The sequence below is a fragment of the Aquarana catesbeiana genome, linkage group LG05, assembly GCF_042186555.1.
Source record: "Aquarana catesbeiana isolate 2022-GZ linkage group LG05, ASM4218655v1, whole genome shotgun sequence".
Taxonomy (NCBI): Eukaryota; Metazoa; Chordata; class Amphibia; order Anura; family Ranidae; genus Aquarana; species Aquarana catesbeiana.
In genome coordinates, this window is record NC_133328.1 from 653,880,914 (window position 1) to 653,900,759 (window position 19,846).

Consider the following 19,846-nt stretch of genomic DNA (forward strand, 5'->3'; position numbering starts at 1 on the left):
AGACTTGAAAATTGCTGTTCACAGACGCTCTCCATCCAATCTGACAGAGCTTGAGATATTTTACAAAGAAGAATGGGCAGAAATGTCCTCTCTAGATGTGCAAAGCTGGTAGAGACATCCCCAAAAAGACTTGTAGAGAAAGGGGGTTCTACAAAGTATTGACTCCGGGGGGCGCCATACAAATGCCCCTCCCCCACACTTTTCACATATTTATTTGTATCATTTATCATTTTCCTTCCACTTCACAATTATGTGACACTTTGTGTTGGTCTATCACATAAAATCCCAATAAAATACATTTACATTTTTGGTTGTAACAAAATGTGGGGAATTTCAAGGGGTATGAATATTTTTTCAAGGCACTGTAGATAGGATGGGATTGGAAGGCTTGGTGTCCATGTTGGAGACACATTATGCGGTCACGAGGCGTAGATGACTGGAAATCTGTATGATAAATATTCGCACCAGAAATCCATTACAATGTAATAATGACATCTGAGAAAACAGAGAATGTTTGCAGAGTAGTGGGGGATGGTCAACTGCAATCCATGAATTGCCTTATAGATAATATAGATAAGGTGAGACGAGGTGCGTCCGGCGTGACATTGTTTACACGGCAATTATGGAATATTTATTATAAGGTGGGAATTGAAAGTCAATGACGGAACATATCGGGAGAGCTCTGGACTGTATGTGAGATGAGGAGGTGCTGGAGACGGCGGGTGGAGGTGGTAGATCGGGGTGGAGGATGTGGGTGAAGGTGGAGGTCTTATTATTGGGTGTGAGACGAGATCCATCTGTCCTTATCTCTAGAGATGGAAATCACTTTATAACCAGAGGAGGAAACCCGCTGCAGATATATAGAGGCGGCAATCCGTCTACAGGAGCTCCATAATCTCCGAGACACAGGTAAGACGATTCTTCTCTCTACCTCCGATATACGATACACCGCCACAAACCACACATCACACATCACACCACACCACCGACTCTCCTCACACCACCACATGGCTACTCTCCTCACACTCTCCTCACACCACCACACCGCCACACACCGACTCTCCTCACACCACCGACTCTCCTCACACCACCACACGGCTACTCTCCTCACACTCTCCTCACACCATCGACTCTCCTCACACCACCACACCGCCACACACCGACTCTCCTCACACTCTCCTCACACCACCACACACCGACTCTCCTCACACCACCGACTCTCCTCACACCACCACACCGCCACACGCCGACTCTCCTCACACCACCGACTGTCCTCACACCACCACACACCACACCGCCACACACCGACTCTCCTCACACTCTCCTCACACCACCACACACCGACTCTCCTCACACCACCGACTCTCCTCACACCACCACACGGCTACTCTCCTCACACTCTCCTCACACCATCGACTCTCCTCACACCACCACACACCACACCGCCACACACCGACTCTCCTCACACTCTCCTCACACCACCACACACCGACTCTCCTCACACCACCGACTCTCCTCACACCACCACACCGCCACACGCCGACTCTCCTCACACCACCACACACCGACTCTCCTCACACCACCGACTGTCCTCACACCACCACACACCACACCGCCACACACCGACTCTCCTCACACCACCGACTCTCCTCACACCACCACACTGCCACACGCCGACTCTCCTCACACCACCGACTGTCCTCACACCACCACACACCACACCGCCACACACCGACTCTCCTCACACCACCGACTCTCTCACACCACCACACACCACACCGCCACACGCCGACTCTCCTCACACTCTCCTCACACCACCACACGGCGACTCTCCTCACAACACCGACTCTCCTCACACCACCACACACCACTCCACCACACCGCCACACACCGACTCTCCTCACACCACCACACCACCGACTGTCCTCACACCACCGACTCTCCTCGCACCACCACACCACCGACTGTCCTCACACCACCGACTGTCCTCACACCACCGACTGTCCTCACACCACCACACCACCAACTCTCCTCACACCACCACACCACCGACTGTCCTCACACGGCCACACGCCGACTCTCCTCACACCAACATACAAAGACTCTCCTCACACCGCCACACGCCGACTCTCCTCACACCAACATACAAAGACTCTCCTCACACCGCCACACGCTGACTCTCCTCACACCATCGACTCTCCTCACACCGCCACACGCCGACTCTCCTCACACCGCCACATGCCGACTCTCCTCACACCGACTCTCCTCACACTGCCACACGCCGACTCTCCTCACACCAACATACAAAGACTCTCCTCACACCGCCACACGCCGACTCTCCTCACACCGCCACATGCCGACTCTCCTCATACCAACATACAAAGACTCTCCTCACACTGCCACGCGCCGACTCTCCTCACACCATCGACTGTCCTCACCGCAACACGCCGACTCTCCTCACACCACCACATGCCGACTCTCCTCACACCAACATACAAAGACTCTCCTCACACCATCACACGCTGACTCTCCTCACACCAACATACAATGACTCTCCTCACACCGCCACACGCCGACTCTCCTCACACCAACATACAAAGACTCTCCTCACACCGCCACACGCCGACTCTCCTCACACCAACATACAAAGACTCTCCTCACACCGCCACACGCCGACTCTCCTCACACCGCCACACGCCGACTCTCCTCACACCGCCACATGCCGACTCTCCTCACACCAACATACAAAGACTCTCCTCACACCGCCACACGCCGACTCTCCTCACACCGCCACATGCGGACTCGCCTCACACCGACTCTCCTCACCCCGCCACATGCCGACTCTCCTCACACCAACATACAAAGACTCTCCTCACACCGCCACACGCCGACTCTCCTCACACGCTAACTCTCCTCACACCATCGACTCTCCTCACCGCCACACGCCGACTCTCCTCACACCACCACATGCCGACTCTCCTCACACCAACATACAAAGACTCTCCTCACACCATCACACGCTGACTCTCCTCATACCAACATACAATGACTCTCCTCACACCGCCACACGCCGACTCTCCTCACACCACCACATGCCGACTCTCCTCACACCACCACATGCTGACTCTCCTCACACCAACACACAAAGACTCTCCTCACTCCATCACACACTGACTCTCCTCATACCAACATACAATGACTCTCCTCACACCGCCACACGCCGACTCTTCTCACACCACCACATGCCGACTCTCCTCACACCACCACATGCCGACTAACCTCACACCAACATACAATGACTCTCCTCACACCATCACATGCCGACTCTCCTCACACTGCCACACGCCGACTCTCCTCACACTGCCACACGCCGACTCTCCTCACACCGCCACACGCCGACTCTCCTCACACCGCCACACGCCGACTCTCCTCACACCGCCACACGCCGACTCTCCTCACACCAACATACAAAGACTCTCCTCACACCATCGACTCTCCTCACACCACCAACTCTCCTCACACCACCGACTCTCCTCACACCAACACACCACCGACTGTCCTCACACGGCCACATGCCAACTCTCCTCACATGCCAACTCTCCTCACACCATCGACTCTCCTCAACGCCACATGCCGACTCTCCTCACACCATCGACTCTCCTCACACCGCCACGCGCCGACTCTCCTCACACCAACATACAAAGACTCTCCTCACACCATCGACTCTCCTCACACCAACATACAAAGACTCTCCTCACACCATCGATTCTCCTCACACTGCCACACGCCGACTCTCCTCATATCAACATACAATGACTCTCCTCACACTGCTGACTCTCCTCACACCACCACATGCCGACTCGCCTCACACCGCCACACACCGACTCTCCTCACACCAACATACAAAAACTCTCCTCACACCGCCACATGCCGACTCTCCTCACACCAACATACAAAAACTCTCCTCACACCGCCACACGCTGACTCTCCTCACACCAACATACAAAGACTCTCCTCACACCGCCACATGCCGACTCTCCTCACACCAACATACAAAGACTCTCCTCACACCACCACACACCGACTCTCCTCACACGGCTACACTCCGACTCTCCTCACACCGCCACACGCTGACTCTCCTCACACCAACATACAAAGACTCTCCTCACACCACCACACACCGACTCTCCTCACACCATCGACTCTCCTCACCGCCACACGCCGACTCTCCTCACACCGCCACACACTGACTCTCCTCACACAAACATACAAAAACTCTCCTCACACCAACATACAAAGACTCTCCTCAACGCCACACGCCGACTCTCCTTACACCAATTCACGAAGTCTCTCCTCACACCATCGACTCTCCTCACACTGCCACACGCCGACTCTCCTCACACCAACATACAAAGACTTTCCTCACACCATCGACTCTCCTCACACCACCACACGGTGACTCTCCTCACACCATCGACTCTCCTCTCACCAACATACAAAGACTCTCCTCACACCATCGACTCTCCTCACACCACCGACTCTCCTCACACCACCACACCACCGACTGTCTTCACACGGGCCACATGCCGACTCTCCTCACATGCCAACTCTCCTCACACCATCGACTCTCCTCAACGCCACATGCCGACTCTCCTCACACCAACATACAAAGACTCTCCTCACACTATCGACTCTCCTCACACCACCACACACCGACTCTCCTCACACCAACATACAAAGACTCTCCTTACACCATCAACTCTCCTCACACCACCGACTCTCCTCACACCAACACACCACCGACTGTCCTCACACGGCCACATGCCAACTCTCCTCATATCAACATACAATGACTCTCCTCACACTGCTGACTCTCCTCACACCACCACATGCCGACTCTCCTCACACCAACATACAAATACTCTCCTCACACCGCCACATGCCGACTCTCTTCACACCAACATACAAAGACTCTCCTCACACCACCACACGCCGACTCTCCTCACACCGCCACACGCTGACTCTCCTCACACCAACATACAAATACTCTCCTCACACCGCCACACACTGACTCTCCTCACACAAACATACAATGACTCTGACACCGCCACACGCCGACTCTCCTCACACCGCCACACACCAACTGTCCTCACACCAACATACAAAGACTCTCCTCACACCGCCACACGCCGACTCTCCTCACACCAACATACAAAGACTCTCCTCACACCGCCACACGCCGATTTTCCTCAGACCAACATACAAAGACTCTCCTCACACCGCCACACGCCGACTCTCCTCACAACCCCACACGCCGACTCTCCTCACACCAAAATACAAAGACTCTCCTCACACCATCGACTCTCCTCACACCGCCACACGCCGACTCTCCTCACACCGCCACACGCTGACTCTCTTCACACCAACATACAAAGACTCTCCTCACACCACCACACGCCGACTCTCCTCACACCATCGACTCTCCTCACCGCCACATGCCGACTCTCCTCACACCAACATACAAAGACTCTCCTCACACCGCCACACGCCGACTCTCCTCACACCAACATACAATGACTCTCACACCGCCACACGCCGACTCTCCTCACACCAACATACAATGACTCTCACACCGCCACACGCCGACTCTCCTCACACCGCCACATGCCGACTCGCCTCACACCGACTCTCCTCACCCAGCCACATGCCGACTCTCCTCACACCAACATACAAAGACTCTCCTCACACTGCCACACGCCGACTCTCCTCACACCATCGACTCTCCTCACCGCCACACGCCGACTCTCCTCACACCACCACATGCCGACTCTCCTCACACCAACATACAAAGACTCTCCTCACACCATCACACGCTGACTCTCCTCATACCAACATACAATGACTCTCCTCACACCGCCACACGCCGACTCTCCTCACAACACCACATGCCGACTCTCCTCATACCAACATACAAAGACTCTCCTCACACTGCCACACGCCGACTCTCCTCACACCATCGACTCTCCTCACCGCCACACGCTGACTCTCCTCACACCACCACATGCCGACTCTCCTCACACCAACATACAAAGACTCTCCTCACACCATCACACGCTGACTCTCCTCATACCAACATACAATGACTCTCCTCACACCGCCACACGCCGACTCTCCTCACAACACCACATGCCGACTCTCCTCATACCAACATACAAAGACTCTCCTCACACCATCACACGCTGACTCTCCTCACACCGCCTCTCCTCACACCGCCTCTCCTCACACCACCACACGCCGACTCTCCTCACACCATCGACTCTCCTCACACCACCACATGCCGACTCACCTCACACCAACATACAAAGACTCTCCTCACTCCATCACACGCTGACTCTCCTCATACCAACATACAATGACTCTCCTCACACCGCCACACGCCGACTCTCCTCACACCAACATACAAAGACTCTCCTCACACCGCCACATGCCGACTCTCCTCACACCAACATACAAAGACTCTCCTTACACCGCCACATGCCGACTCTCCTCACACCAACATACAAAGACTCTCCTCACACCGCCACACGCCGACTCACCTCACACCGCCACACGCCGACTCTCCTCACACCAACATACAAAGACTCTCCTCACACCACCACATGCCGACTCTCCTCACACCAACATACAAAGACTCTCCTCACACCGCCACACGCCGACTCACCTCACACCGCCACACGCCGACTCTCCTCACACCAACATACAAAGACACTCCTCACACCATCGACTCTCCTCACACCGCCACACGCCGACTCTCCTCACACCAACATACAAAGACTCTCCTCACACCGCCACACGCCGACTCACCTCACACCGCCACACGCCGACTTTCCTCACACCAACATACAAAGACACTCCTCACACCATCGACTCTCCTCACACCGCCACACGCCGACTCTCCTCACACCGCCACACGCTGACTCTCCTCACACCAACATACAAAGACTCTCCTCACACCGCCACACGCTGACTCTCCTCACACCAACATACAAAGACTCTCCTCACACCGCCACACGCTGACTCTCCTCACACCAACATACAAAGACTCTCCTCACACCACCACACGCCAACTCTCCTCACACCAACATACAAAGACTCTCCTCACACCACCACACGCCAACTCTCCTCACACCATCGACTCTCCTCACCGCCACATGCCGACTCTCCTCACACCAACATACAAAGACTCTCCTCACACCGCCACACACCGACTCTCCTCACACCAACATACAATGACTCTCACACCGCCACACGCCGACTCTCCTAACACCAACATACAATGACTCTCACACCGCCACACGCCGACTCTCCTCACACCAACATACAAAGACTCTCCTCACACCGCCACACGCCGACTCTCCTCACACCAACATACAAAGACTCTCCTCACACCGCCACATGCCGACTCTCCTCACACCAACATACAAAGACTCTCCTCACACCGCCACACGCTGACTCTCCTCACACCATCGACTCTCCTCACACCGCCACACGCCGACTCTCCTCACACCGCCACATGCCGACTCTCCTCAAACCGACTCTCCTCACACCGCCACACGCCGACTCTCCTCACACCAACATACAAAGACTCTCCTCACACCGCCACACGCCGACTCTCCTCACACCGCCACATGCCGACTCTCCTCATACCAACATACAAAGATTCTCCTCACACCGCCACGCGCCGACTCTCCTCACACCATCAACTCTCCTCACCGCAACACGCCGACTCTCCTCACACCACCACATGCCGACTCTCCTCACACCAACATACAAAGACTCTCCTCACACCATCAACTCTCCTCACCGCAACACGCCGACTCTCCTCACACCACCACATGCCGACTCTCCTCACACCAACATACAAAGACTCTCCTCACACCATCACACGCTGACTCTCCTCACACCAACATACAATGACTCTCCTCACATCGCCACACGCCGACTCTCCTCACACCAACATACAAAGACTCTCCTCACACCACCACATGCCGACTCTCCTCACACCAACATACAAAGACTCTCTTCACACCATCACACGCTGACTCTCCTCATACCAACATACAAAGACTCTCCACACGCCGACTCTCCTCACACCAACATACAAAGACTCTCCTCACACCACCACATGCCGACTCTCCTCACACCAACATACAAAGACTCTCCTCACACCATCACACGCTGACTCTCCTCATACCAACATACAAAGACTCTCCTCACACCACCACATGCCGACTCTCCTCACACCAACATACAAAGACTCTCCTCACACCAACATACAAAGACTCTCCTCACACCATCACACGCTGACTCTCCTCATACCAACATACAATGACTCTCCTCACACCGCCACACGCCGACTCTCCTCACACCGCCACACGCCGACTCTCCTCACACCACCACACGCCGACTCTCCTCACACCAACATACAAAGACTCTCCTCACTCCATCACACGCTGACTCTCCTCATACCAACATACAATGACTCTCCTCACACCGCCACACGCCGACTCTCCTCACACCGCCACACGCCGACTCTCCTCACACCACCACACGCCGACTCTCCTCACACCACCACATGCCGACTCACCTCACACCAACATACAAAGACTCTCCTTACACCGCCACACGCCGACTCTCCTCACACCAACATACAAAGACTCTCCTTACACCGCCACACGCCGACTCTCCTCACACCAACATACAAAGACTCTCCTCACACAGCCACACACCGACTCTCCTCACACTGCCACATGCCGACTCTCCTCACACCGCCACACGCCGACTCTCCTCACACCGCCGCATGCCGACTCTCCTCACACCAACATACAAAGACTCTCCTCACACCGCCACAAGCCGACTCTCCACACACAGACTTGCATGCTCACATGATGACTCTCACTGCTCTCATGCGAGTTCTATTCTCTGCCACGGCTAATCATAGTAGAAGAAATGCTTTCTCATTGTTTATTCTTACCAACAATTCTTTGCAGGTAACATGGAGGCTTCGTTGCTTGTAGTTCTGCTTCTGGGCTCCTTGACCATAACTCAGGTTACAGAAGGTAAATATACTAGAACTGCTATCAAAGATTGCTTGTTACTACCCTTCTACTATCTTCCCTACATAGAGATTACTACCTTACTTACCACTGCCCTCCTACTCAATAGCCTTATTATTACCCTCCTTTTACAAGGCCGTATCTACTACTCCTACCCACCTCACAGAGGCCTAGTCACTATTGTTTTTTTCTCCCCTACACACCGAGTATTACCACCCTTCCTTCACAGAGAGCATTATTACTCCCCCTACACATAAAGCTATAGTGCCCCCCGTAGAGTATTTTAGTATTTTATTGCTCTCCTACACACAGCTCCCTCCCCCACCTATCACTCTGAGTAATGATTGGTCTTGCACACACGTTTCCTCTTGTTCTAGGTAGTAAGGCGCGGAGTAGTTGCCCTCCCGGATGGTTCTTTTACAAGGCAAACTGTTATGGACATTTCCGATACCCACTAAGCTGGTCTGAGGCCGAGGTAAGGCATTGCTCAGTGGATAATGCTCCATTTATACCTATTACTCTAAATACTACCCTAGGCTCCTGCTCCTTGGCGCCACATCGCTGTCACGTGATGGAAAATGGAAGAGGGTGGAGTCCGAGCCAAGTATTAATCAGAGGATGAGAGGGAGAATATGGTGGAAGAGGGTGAACTGTGCCAGAGACCTACAGAATGGTGGGCAGCAGCATCCCCAGGGGCCACATCTACACCCTGCACAGCTTCCCCAATGGGCCACATCTACACCCTGCACAGCTTCCCCAATGGGCCACATCTACACCCTGCACAGCTTCCCCAATGGGCCACATCTACACCCTGCACAGCTTCCCCAATGGGCCACATCTACACCCTGCACAGCTTCCCCAATGGGCCACATCTACACCCTGTAACAGATTCCCCAATGGGCCACATCTACACCCTGCACAGCTTCCCCAATGGGCCACATCTACACCCTGCACAGCTTCCCCAATGGGCCACATCTACACCCTGCACAGCTTCCCCAATGGGCCACATCTACACCCTGTAACAGATTCCCCAAGGGGCCACATCTACACCTTGCACAACTTCCCCAAGGGGCCACATCTACACCCTGCACAGCTTCTCCAATGGGCCACATCTACACCCTGTACAGATTCCCCAAGGGGCCACATCTAAACCTTGCACAACTTCCCCAAGGGGCCACATCTACACCTTGCACAGCTTCCCCAAAGGGCCAAATCTACACCCTGCTAGGCCTCCCCCAGGGGCCACATCCGCAACCTGCTAGGCCTCCCCCAGGGGCCACATCTACACCACGCTTGGCCTCTCCAGGGTCCACATCTACACCATGCTAGGCCTCACCGAGGGGCCACATCTACACCATGATAGGCCTCACCCAGTGGCCACATCTACACCATGCTAGGCCTCACCAAGAGGCCACATCTCAGTTATTACCTAGATAGATGTGCACTGTACTTTACACTGACACTGAAATATTGGCTCCCCAGATGAATTTGGGGGACAATTGCTTTTCAAAAAGAGGCTGTTTTATTATTGGTTGGTCCTTCCAGTAGTATACAGTATTTCCCCAGGGTGACAATGCAGTTCTTTCTGCAGGTAATCACACAGCAGTGTTGTCACCTCTGTACAGTCTTTGATTAACCTGTAGTTTCATGTCTGAGGAAATGACAAACAAAACCAAAGTGCAGCCAACACCCCATCCCCTCCATTGTCTATATGATTCTGGGGTGGAAGCAGATGAGAGGGACCCCATCATAATGTGGAGCAGGCCTCTCTGACCAGTGCCACCTTCTGTCTTCACAGTACGACTGCCAGTCATATGGACATGGAGCACATCTGGCCTCTATTATGGACTCTGCTGAAGCTGATGTTGTTGCCTCCCACATCTATGCCTACCAGAAGAACCAGCCAGTGTGGATCGGACTTCATGACCCCGAGCAGGTGAGGGGAGAGAGGTCTATGGAGAGAGGTCTGGGTGAGAGGAGAGAGCTCCAAGGAAAGATTTCTGTGGTGAGAGGAGAGAGGTCCAAGGAGAGTTTTCTGTGGTGAGAGGAGAGAGGTCCATGGAGAGATTTCTGTGGTGGGAGGAGAGAGGTCCATGGTGAGAGATCTATGGTGAGAGGAGAGAGGTCCATGGAGAGAGATGCGTGGTGAGAGGAGAGAGGTCAATGGAGAGATTTCTGTGGTGAGAGGAGAAAGGTCCATGGAGATATTTCTGGGGTGAGAGGAGAGAGGTCGATGGTGAGAGATATCTGTGGTAGGAGGGGAGAGGTCCATGGTAAGAGATCAGTGGTGATAGGAGAGAGGTTCATGGAGAGAGATGCGTGGTGAGAGGAGAGAGGTCCATGGAGAGATTTCTGTGGTGAGAGGAGAAAGATCCATGGAGATATTTCTGGGGTGAGAGGAGAGAGGTCGAGAGTGAGAGATACATGGTGGGAGGAGAGAGGTCCTTGGAGAGATATCTGTGGTGGGAGAAGAGAGATCTATTGTTGGTGGACAGAGGTCCATGGTGAGAGATCCATGGTGGGAGGAGAGAGGTCCATAGAGAGAGATGCTTTGTGAGAGGAGAGAGGTTCATGGTGAGAGATTTATGGTGGAAGGAGAGAGGTCCATGGAGAGAGATCTGTGGTGGAAGGAGAAAAGGTCCATGGAGAGATTTCTGTGGTGAGAGGAGAGAGGTCCATGGAGAGATTTCTGTGGTGAGAGGAGAGAGGTCCATGGAGAGATTTCTGTGGTGGAAGGAGAGAGGTCCATGGAGAGATTTCTGTGGTGAGAGGAGAGAGGTCCATGGAGAGATTTCTGTGGTGAGAGGAGAGAGGTCCATGGAGAGATTTCTGTGGTGAGAGGAGAGAGGTCCATGGAGAGATTTCTGTGGTGAGAGGAGAGAGGTCCATGGAGATATTTCTGTAGTGAGAGGAGAGAGGTCGATGGTGAAAGATCCATGGTGGGAGGAGAGAGGTCCTTGGAGAGATATCTGTGGTGGGAGGAGAGAAATCTATTGTTGCTGGACAGAGGTCCATGGTGAGAGATCCATGGTGGGAGGAGAGAGGTCCATAGAGAGAGATGCTTTGTGAGAGGAGAGAGGTTCATGGTGAGAGATTTATGGTGGAAGGAGAGAGGTCCATGGAGAGAGATCTGTGGTGGAAGGAGAGAGGTCCATGGAGAGAGATCTGTGGTGGAAGGAGAAAAGGTCCATGGAGAGATTTCTGTGGTGAGAGGAGAGAGGTCCATGGATAGATTTCTGTGGTGAGAGGAGAGAGGTCCATGGAGAGATTTCTGTGGTGGAAGGAGAGAGGTCCATGGAGAGATTTCTGTGGTGAGAGGAGAGAGGTTCATGGAGAGATTTCTGTGGTGGAAGGAGAGAGGTCCATGGAGAGATTTCTGTGGTGAGAGGAGAGAGGTCCATGGAGATATTTCTGTGGTGAGAGGAGAGAGGTCCATGGAGATATTTCTGTAGTGAGAGGAGAGAGGTCGATGGTGAAAGATCCATGGTGGGAGGAGAGAGGTCCTTGGAGAGATATCTGTGGTGGGAGGAGAGAAATCTATTGTTGCTGGACAGAGGTTCGTGGTGAGAGATCTGTGGTGGGAGGAGAGAGGTCCATTGAGAGAGATCTGTGGTGGAAGGAGAGAGGTCCATGGAGAGATTTCTGTGCTGAGAGAGTTTCATGAAGAGAGATGCATGGTGAGAGGAGATAGGTCCATGGTGAGCGATCTGTGATGGAAGCAGAGAGGTCCATGGTGAGAGATCTGTGATGGAAGGAGAGAGGTCCATGGAGAGAGATCTGTGGTGGAAGGAGAGAGGTCCATGGAGAGATTTCTGAGGTGAGGGGAGAGAGGTCCATGGAGAGAGATGGGTGGTGCAAGGAGAGAAGTCCATTGTGAGAGATCTATGGTGGGAGGAGAGTGGTCCATGGATAGAAATGTGTGGTGAGAGGAGAGAGGTCCATGGTGAAAGATCTGTAGTGGAAGGAGAGAGGTCCACGGAGAGAGATCTGTGGTGGAAGGAGAGAGGTCCACGGAGAGAGATCTGTGGTGGAAGGAGAGAGGTCCATGGTGAAAGATCTGAGGTGGAAGGAGAGAGGTCCACGGAGAGAGATCTGTGGTGGAAGGAGAGAGGTCCATGGTGAAAGATCTGAGGTGGAAGGAGAGAGGTCCACGGAGAGAGATCTGTGGTGGAAGGAAAGAGGTCCATGGTGAAAGATCTGAGGTGGAAGGAGAGAGGTCCACGGAGAGAGATCTGTGGTGGAAGGAGAGAGGTCCATGGAGAGATTTCTGTGGTGAGAGGAGAGAGGTTCATGGAGAGATTTCTGTGGTGGAAGGAGAGAGGTCCATGGAGAGATTTCTGTGGTGAGAGGAGAGAGGTCCATGGAGATATTTCTGTGGTGAGAGGAGAGAGGTCCATGGAGATATTTCTGTAGTGAGAGGAGAGAGGTCGATGGTGAAAGATCCATGGTGGGAGGAGAGAGGTCCTTGGAGAGATATCTGTGGTGGGAGGAGAGAAATCTATTGTTGCTGGACAGAGGTTCGTGGTGAGAGATCTGTGGTGGGAGGAGAGAGGTCCATTGAGAGAGATCTGTGGTGGAAGGAGAGAGGTCCATGGAGAGATTTCTGTGCTGAGAGAGTTTCATGAAGAGAGATGCATGGTGAGAGGAGATAGGTCCATGGTGAGCGATCTGTGATGGAAGCAGAGAGGTCCATGGTGAGAGATCTGTGATGGAAGGAGAGAGGTCCATGGAGAGAGATCTGTGATGGAAGGAGAGAGGTCCATGGAGAGAGATCTGTGGTGGAAGGAGAGAGGTCCATGGAGAGATTTCTGAGGTGAGGGGAGAGAGGTCCATGGAGAGAGATGGGTGGTGCAAGGAGAGAAGTCCATTGTGAGAGATCTATGGTGGGAGGAGAGTGGTCCATGGATAGAAATGTGTGGTGAGAGGAGAGAGGTCCATGGTGAAAGATCTGTAGTGGAAGGAGAGAGGTCCACGGAGAGAGATCTGTGGTGGAAGGAGAGAGGTCCACGGAGAGAGATCTGTGGTGGAAGGAGAGAGGTCCATGGTGAAAGATCTGAGGTGGAAGGAGAGAGGTCCACGGAGAGAGATCTGTGGTGGAAGGAGAGAGGTCCATGGTGAAAGATCTGAGGTGGAAGGAGAGAGGTCCACGGAGAGAGATCTGTGGTGGAAGGAAAGAGGTCCATGGTGAAAGATCTGAGGTGGAAGGAGAGAGGTCCACGGAGAGAGATCTGTGGTGGAAGGAGAGAGGTCCATGGAGAGATTTCTGTGGTGAGAGGAGAGAGGTCCATGGAGAGATTTCTGTGGTGAGAGGAGAGAGATCCATGGAGAGATTTCTGTGGTGAGAGGAGAGAGGTCCATGGTGAGAGATCCATATTGGGAGGTGAGAGGTCCATGGTGGATAATTCAGGAACACTATGCGGCATACGGCACTAGGATTGGTAAAGCAGTGCCACGGAAGAAGCCTACAATGTGGTCCAGACTCGCTGGGTAAACGGGAAACTGCTGTAAAGTTAATCTTTGCAGAAAGTCTAAATCTGGAGGAAAGGGGGAAGGGAGTAAAAATTGGGTCACCAATCAATGATGGTGAAGGATTTGGACATGAGAAAAGACTGAGGGGTCAATAAAACATTTTCTGGAGAAAAGTCCCAGACATTTGCCCAGCCCTTGTGAATTCTATCTTGCTTGGTGCGTTGATTTCCTCTGATCGTCAGCTCCATCTAGTGCCCATAACGTGGTATTTTTCTGATTGAGGTATTTCCGGGAGACATACCACATTATAGTCACTAGATGGAGCTGATGATGACAGGAAACCAAACTACAAAGCAAACTACGGCTGGGTGAATACCAGTCTATTTTAAAATTAGACCCCCGGTTGAGTCCACAGAGGAGTCGTATTCTGGGGGTTCAGATCACCATGTAACCGGTACTAGTCTTTGGGAAGTTGAGGGTTCCCGGGACAGAGCGGATGTCTCTAAACGTTCATCTTTTCTCTGTAGAACGGTCGCTGGAAGTGGAACGACGGCTCCATGTACAATTACCGCTCCTGGTTGGAGAATCAGCCGGACAATTATAAGAAGGAAGAATACTGCGGAGAGCTGTCCTGTATAGAGAGTATGTATATGACGGGGGGCACCTGGGCGGGAGGAGGGGGAGATGTCCTGTATAGAGAGTATGTATATGACGGGGGCACCTGGGCAGGGGGGAGATGTCCTGTATAGAGAGTATGTATATGACGGGGGCACCTGGGCGGGGGGGGGGATGTCTTGTATAGAGAGTATATATATGACGGGGGGGCACCTGGGCGGGGGGTGATGTCCTGTATAGAGAGTATGTATATGACGGGGGGCACCTGGGCGGGGGGGAGATGTCCTGTATAGAGAGTATATATATATGACAGGGGCACCTGGGTGGGGGGAGATGTCCTGTATAGAGAGTATGTATATGACGGGGGCACCTGGGCGGGGGGAGATGTTCTGTATAGAGAGTATGTATATGACGGGGGGCACCTAGGCGGGGGAGGAGAGATGTCCTGTATAGAGAGTATGTATATGACGGGGGGGCACCTGGGCGGGGGGAGGGGAGATGTCCTGTATAGAGAGTATATATATATGACGGGGGGCACCTGGACGGGGGGAGGGGGGATGTCCTGTATAGAGAGTATATATATATATGACGGGGGACACCTGGGCGGGAGGGGAGATGTCCTGTATAGAGAGCATATATATATGACGGGGGGCACCTGTGCAGGGGGGGACGTCCTGTATAGAGAGTATATATATATGACGGGGGGCACCTGGGCGGGGGAGAGATGTCCTGTATAGAGAGTATTTATATGACGGGGGGCACCTGGGCGGGGGGGGAGATGTCCTGTATAGAGAGTATATATATGACGGGGGGGCACCTGGGCGGGGGAGGAGATGTCCTGTATAGAGAGTATGTATATGACGGGGGGCACCTGGGCGGGGGAGGAGATGTCCTGTATAGAGATTATGTATATGACAGGGGGCACCTGGGCAGGGGGGCGGAGAGATGTCCTGTATAGAGAGTATGTATATGACGGGGGGCACGTGGGCAGGGGAGAAGATGTCCTATATAGAGAGTATGTATATGACGGGGGGCACCTGGGCGGGGGAGGAGAGATGTCCTGAATAGAGAGTATGTATATGACGGGGGGCACCTGGGCAGGGGAGGAGATGTCCTGTATAGAGAGTATGTATATGACGGGGGGGCACCTGGGCGGGGGAGGAGATGTCCTGTATAGAGAGTATGTATATGACGGGGGCACCTGGGCGGGGGAGGAGAGATGTCCTGTATAGAGAGTATGTATATGACGGGGGGGGCACCTGGGCGGGGGAGGAGATGTCCTGTATAGAGAGTATGTATATGACGGGGGGCACCTGGGCGGGGCAGGAGATGTCCTGTATAGAGAGTATGTATATGACGGGGGGGGCACCTGGGCGGGGGAGGAGAGATGTCCTGTATAGAGAGTATGTATATGACGGGGGGGGCACCTGGGCGGGGGAGGAGATGTCCTGTATAGAGAGTATGTATATGACGGGGGGCACCTGGGCGGGGCAGGAGATGTCCTGTATAGAGAGTATGTATATGACGGGGGGCACCTGGGCGGGGGAGAAGATGTCCTGTATAGAGAGTATGTATATGACGGGGGGGGCACCTGGGCGGGGGAGGAGAGATGTCCTGTATAGAGAGTATGTATATGACGGGGGGGGCACCTGGGCGGGGGAGGAGATGTCCTGTATAGAGAGTATGTATATGACGGGGGGCACCTGGGCGGGGCAGGAGATGTCCTGTATAGAGAGTATGTATATGACGGGGGGCACCTGGGCGGGGGAGAAGATGTCCTGTATAGAGAGTATGTATATGACGGGGGGGCACCTGGGCGGGGGGAGATGTTCTGTATAGAGAGTATGTATATGAAGGGGGGCACCTGGGCGGGGGAGGAGAGATGTCCTGTATAGAGAGTATGTATATGATGGGGGGCACCTGGGCGGGGGAGGAGAGATGTCCTGTATAGAGAGTATGTATATGACGGGGGGCACCTGGGCGGGGGAGGAGATGTCCTGTATAGAGAGTATGTATATGACGGGGGGCACCTGGGCAGGGGAGGAGATGTCCTGTATAGAGATTATGTATATGACGGGGGGCACCTGGGCAGGGGGGCGGAGAGCTGTCCTGTATAGAGAGTATGTATATGATGGGGGGCACCTGGGCGGGGGAGGAGAGATGTCCTGTATAGAGAGTATGTATATGACGGGGGGCACCTGGGCGGGGGAGGAGATGTCCTGTATAGAGAGTATGTATATGACGGGGGGCACCTGGGCAGGGGGGCGGAGAGCTGTCCTGTATAGAGAGTATGTATATGATGGGGGGCACCTGGGCGGGGGAGGAGAGATGTCCTGTATAGAGAGTATGTATATGACGGGGGGCACCTGGGCAGGGGAGGAGATGTCCTGTATAGAGAGTATGTATATGACGGGGGGCACCTGGGGGGGGGGGGCGGAGAGATGTCCTGTATAGAGAGTACGAATATGAGAATATGATGGGGGGGCACCTGGGCGGGGGGACTATTTTTGGAGGGCTCTGATTACCAGACTTTCCTACTTTTTCTGGGTGAACGGGTTCAAGCTGAGGACTTGCGTAATAAATCCTGCAGGAAGGATGTAGGGTAACCAGACGCACCAGTCACAAGGAAGGCCACCATTGGGGGGGGGGGGGGGTGATGTGAAATACGAATAAAGATTGTTATATAGAACAGAGCAGCCAGAGGGGTCCCATGTGACCCGGAGTTCTATACAGGGGGGAGGTGGTGGGGAAATCTTAGTGGCTGGATCACTTCCAATACGCAGCAAAGGCGCCCCGATAACCGCAGTCAGTGGTAACGACAATCTTTCTCTTTCAGAGTTCATAAAGTGGAATGACAGCAACTGCCGGCTGGTCAAACAATACTTGTGCAAATACAAACCGTGATCCCACCGGAGGACCACATGTGCTGGACGTCTGCTGAGATCACCCATCATCAATAGTCCTCTATGGTCATCAATATCATCTATGGTCATCTATGGGCCTCTAATGTCATCAATGGGCCTCCATGGTCATCAATAATAATCTATGGTCATCAATGGGCCTCTATGGTCATCAATAAATATTTATGGTCATCAATGGGCCACTATAGTCATCAATGGGTCTCTATGGTCATCAATGGTCCTCTATGGTCATCAATGGACCTCTATGGTCATCAATGGTCCTTTATGGTCATCTATGGGCATCAATGATTAGCTATTGTCATCTATGTTCCTATACGGTCTTTAATGGTTATCTATCTATCTTTACCATCATCGTTGGTCATCATTGGTCATCTATGGGCCTCTATGGTCATCTATGGTCATAAATGGTCATCGATGGTCCTCTATGATCATCTATGGTTATCAATGGGCCTCTATGGTCATCAATAAATATCTCTGGTCATCAATGGGCCTCTATGGTCATTAATAATCATCTATGGTCATCAATGGACTTCTCTGGTCATCAATGGTCCTCTATAGCACATGGGTCTGCAAGTGCACGTGGGTCTGCAATACCTGTGTATTGTCTTGTTGAGTATTAGTGTCAGGAAGCTAGTTGCTAGGTAATTTGGACAGGGTATAATCCCCAATCCTCATTAAATTTAATAGGTATGATGCCCAGTGGGTGTGGAGATGCAACTCAGGGTACATCTTGCGGCATGTATGTGTTCCTTGATCATCTGATCGAGGGTGAATACTGCTGTGCAAAATGTAAGCACATTGTTTCCCTGGAAGCCCAGGTTCTGAATCTGGAGAAGCAACTGTCAGCACTGAGAAGTCCCTCCATACTAAAGCAGAGCCAGGAACGTACACAGCAGGGGCCAGCACAGAGGGGGGTGGAGACAAAGAGGTGCAGGCACAGAGGGGGGTGGAGACAAAGAGGTGCAGGCACAGAGGGGGGTGGAGACAAAGAGGTGCCGGCACAGAGGGGGATGGAGACAAAGAGGTGCAGGCACTAGAAAAGAGTAGATGGGTGACAGTCAGAAAGGGTAGAGGGGGAAGTGACAGGGAGGCCGATCCAGGACTGGAGCATCCCAATAAGTACGCTCCATTGAGTGACATTGGTGAAACCAGTCAGGGACCAGCACTGCTGGAGATGAGGGACTCTCCTAGCTGCCAGGGGAAGAACTCCTCCAGTGAGAGTGGGGGGGAAGCGAAGGGAAAGGAAAGACAGATTCTGGTGGTAGGGGACTCAATTCTTAGAAGGACAGAGAGGGCAATCTGTAACCAAGACCTGAAGCGCCGAACAGTATGTTGTCTACCGGGCGCTCGGGTTCGGCACATCACGGATCTGGTGGACAGATTACTGGGAGGGGCTGGGGAAGACCCGGCTGTCATGGTGCACGTTGGCAGCAATGACAAAGTCAGAGGCAGATGGAGTGTCCTAAAGAACGATTTTAGGGACTTGGGAGCTAAATTGAGGAAAAGGACCTCCAAGGTAGTGTTCTCAGGAATACTACCGGTACATCGAGCCACACCAGATTAGGGAAGTAAACAAGTGGCTGAAGAGCTGGTGTAGTAAGGAGGGGTTTGGGTTCCTGGAGGACTGGGCCGACTTCTCAGTCGGTAACCGGTACTATAGAAGGGACGGACTGCACCTAAATGAGGAGGGTGCAGATCAGCTGGGAATGAAGATGGCCAAAAAGT

The 19,846-nt window shown here is 53.1% G+C and overlaps 1 protein-coding gene across 1 annotated transcript; it reads left to right on the forward strand.

Moving 5' to 3' along the window:
• Positions 1-820: 820 nt before the first annotated feature.
• Positions 821-18,606, forward strand: LOC141146205 (regenerating islet-derived protein 4-like). Its single transcript, XM_073632938.1, has 6 exons — positions 821-909; positions 9,051-9,119; positions 9,494-9,591; positions 10,915-11,052; positions 15,113-15,227; positions 18,037-18,606. Exons 2-6 carry the CDS (start codon positions 9,056-9,058, stop codon positions 18,102-18,104), a joined length of 483 nt encoding a protein of 160 aa, XP_073489039.1. The 5' UTR covers positions 821-909; positions 9,051-9,055; the 3' UTR covers positions 18,105-18,606.
• Positions 18,607-19,846: the final 1,240 nt, after the last annotated feature.

What these genes read in the sequence shown, in the direction of transcription:
- LOC141146205 (XM_073632938.1), top strand. Translation starts at nt 9,056, where the DNA reads ATGGAGGCTTCGTTGCTTGTAGTTCTGCTTCTGGGCTCCTTGACCATA. An exon ending in CATAACTCAGGTTACAGAAG is followed by an intron (nt 9,120 to 9,493) that starts GTAAATATACTA and finishes CTCTTGTTCTAG; the next exon opens with GTAGTAAGGCGCGGAGTAGT. An exon ending in TAAGCTGGTCTGAGGCCGAG is followed by an intron (nt 9,592 to 10,914) that starts GTAAGGCATTGC and finishes CTGTCTTCACAG; the next exon opens with TACGACTGCCAGTCATATGG.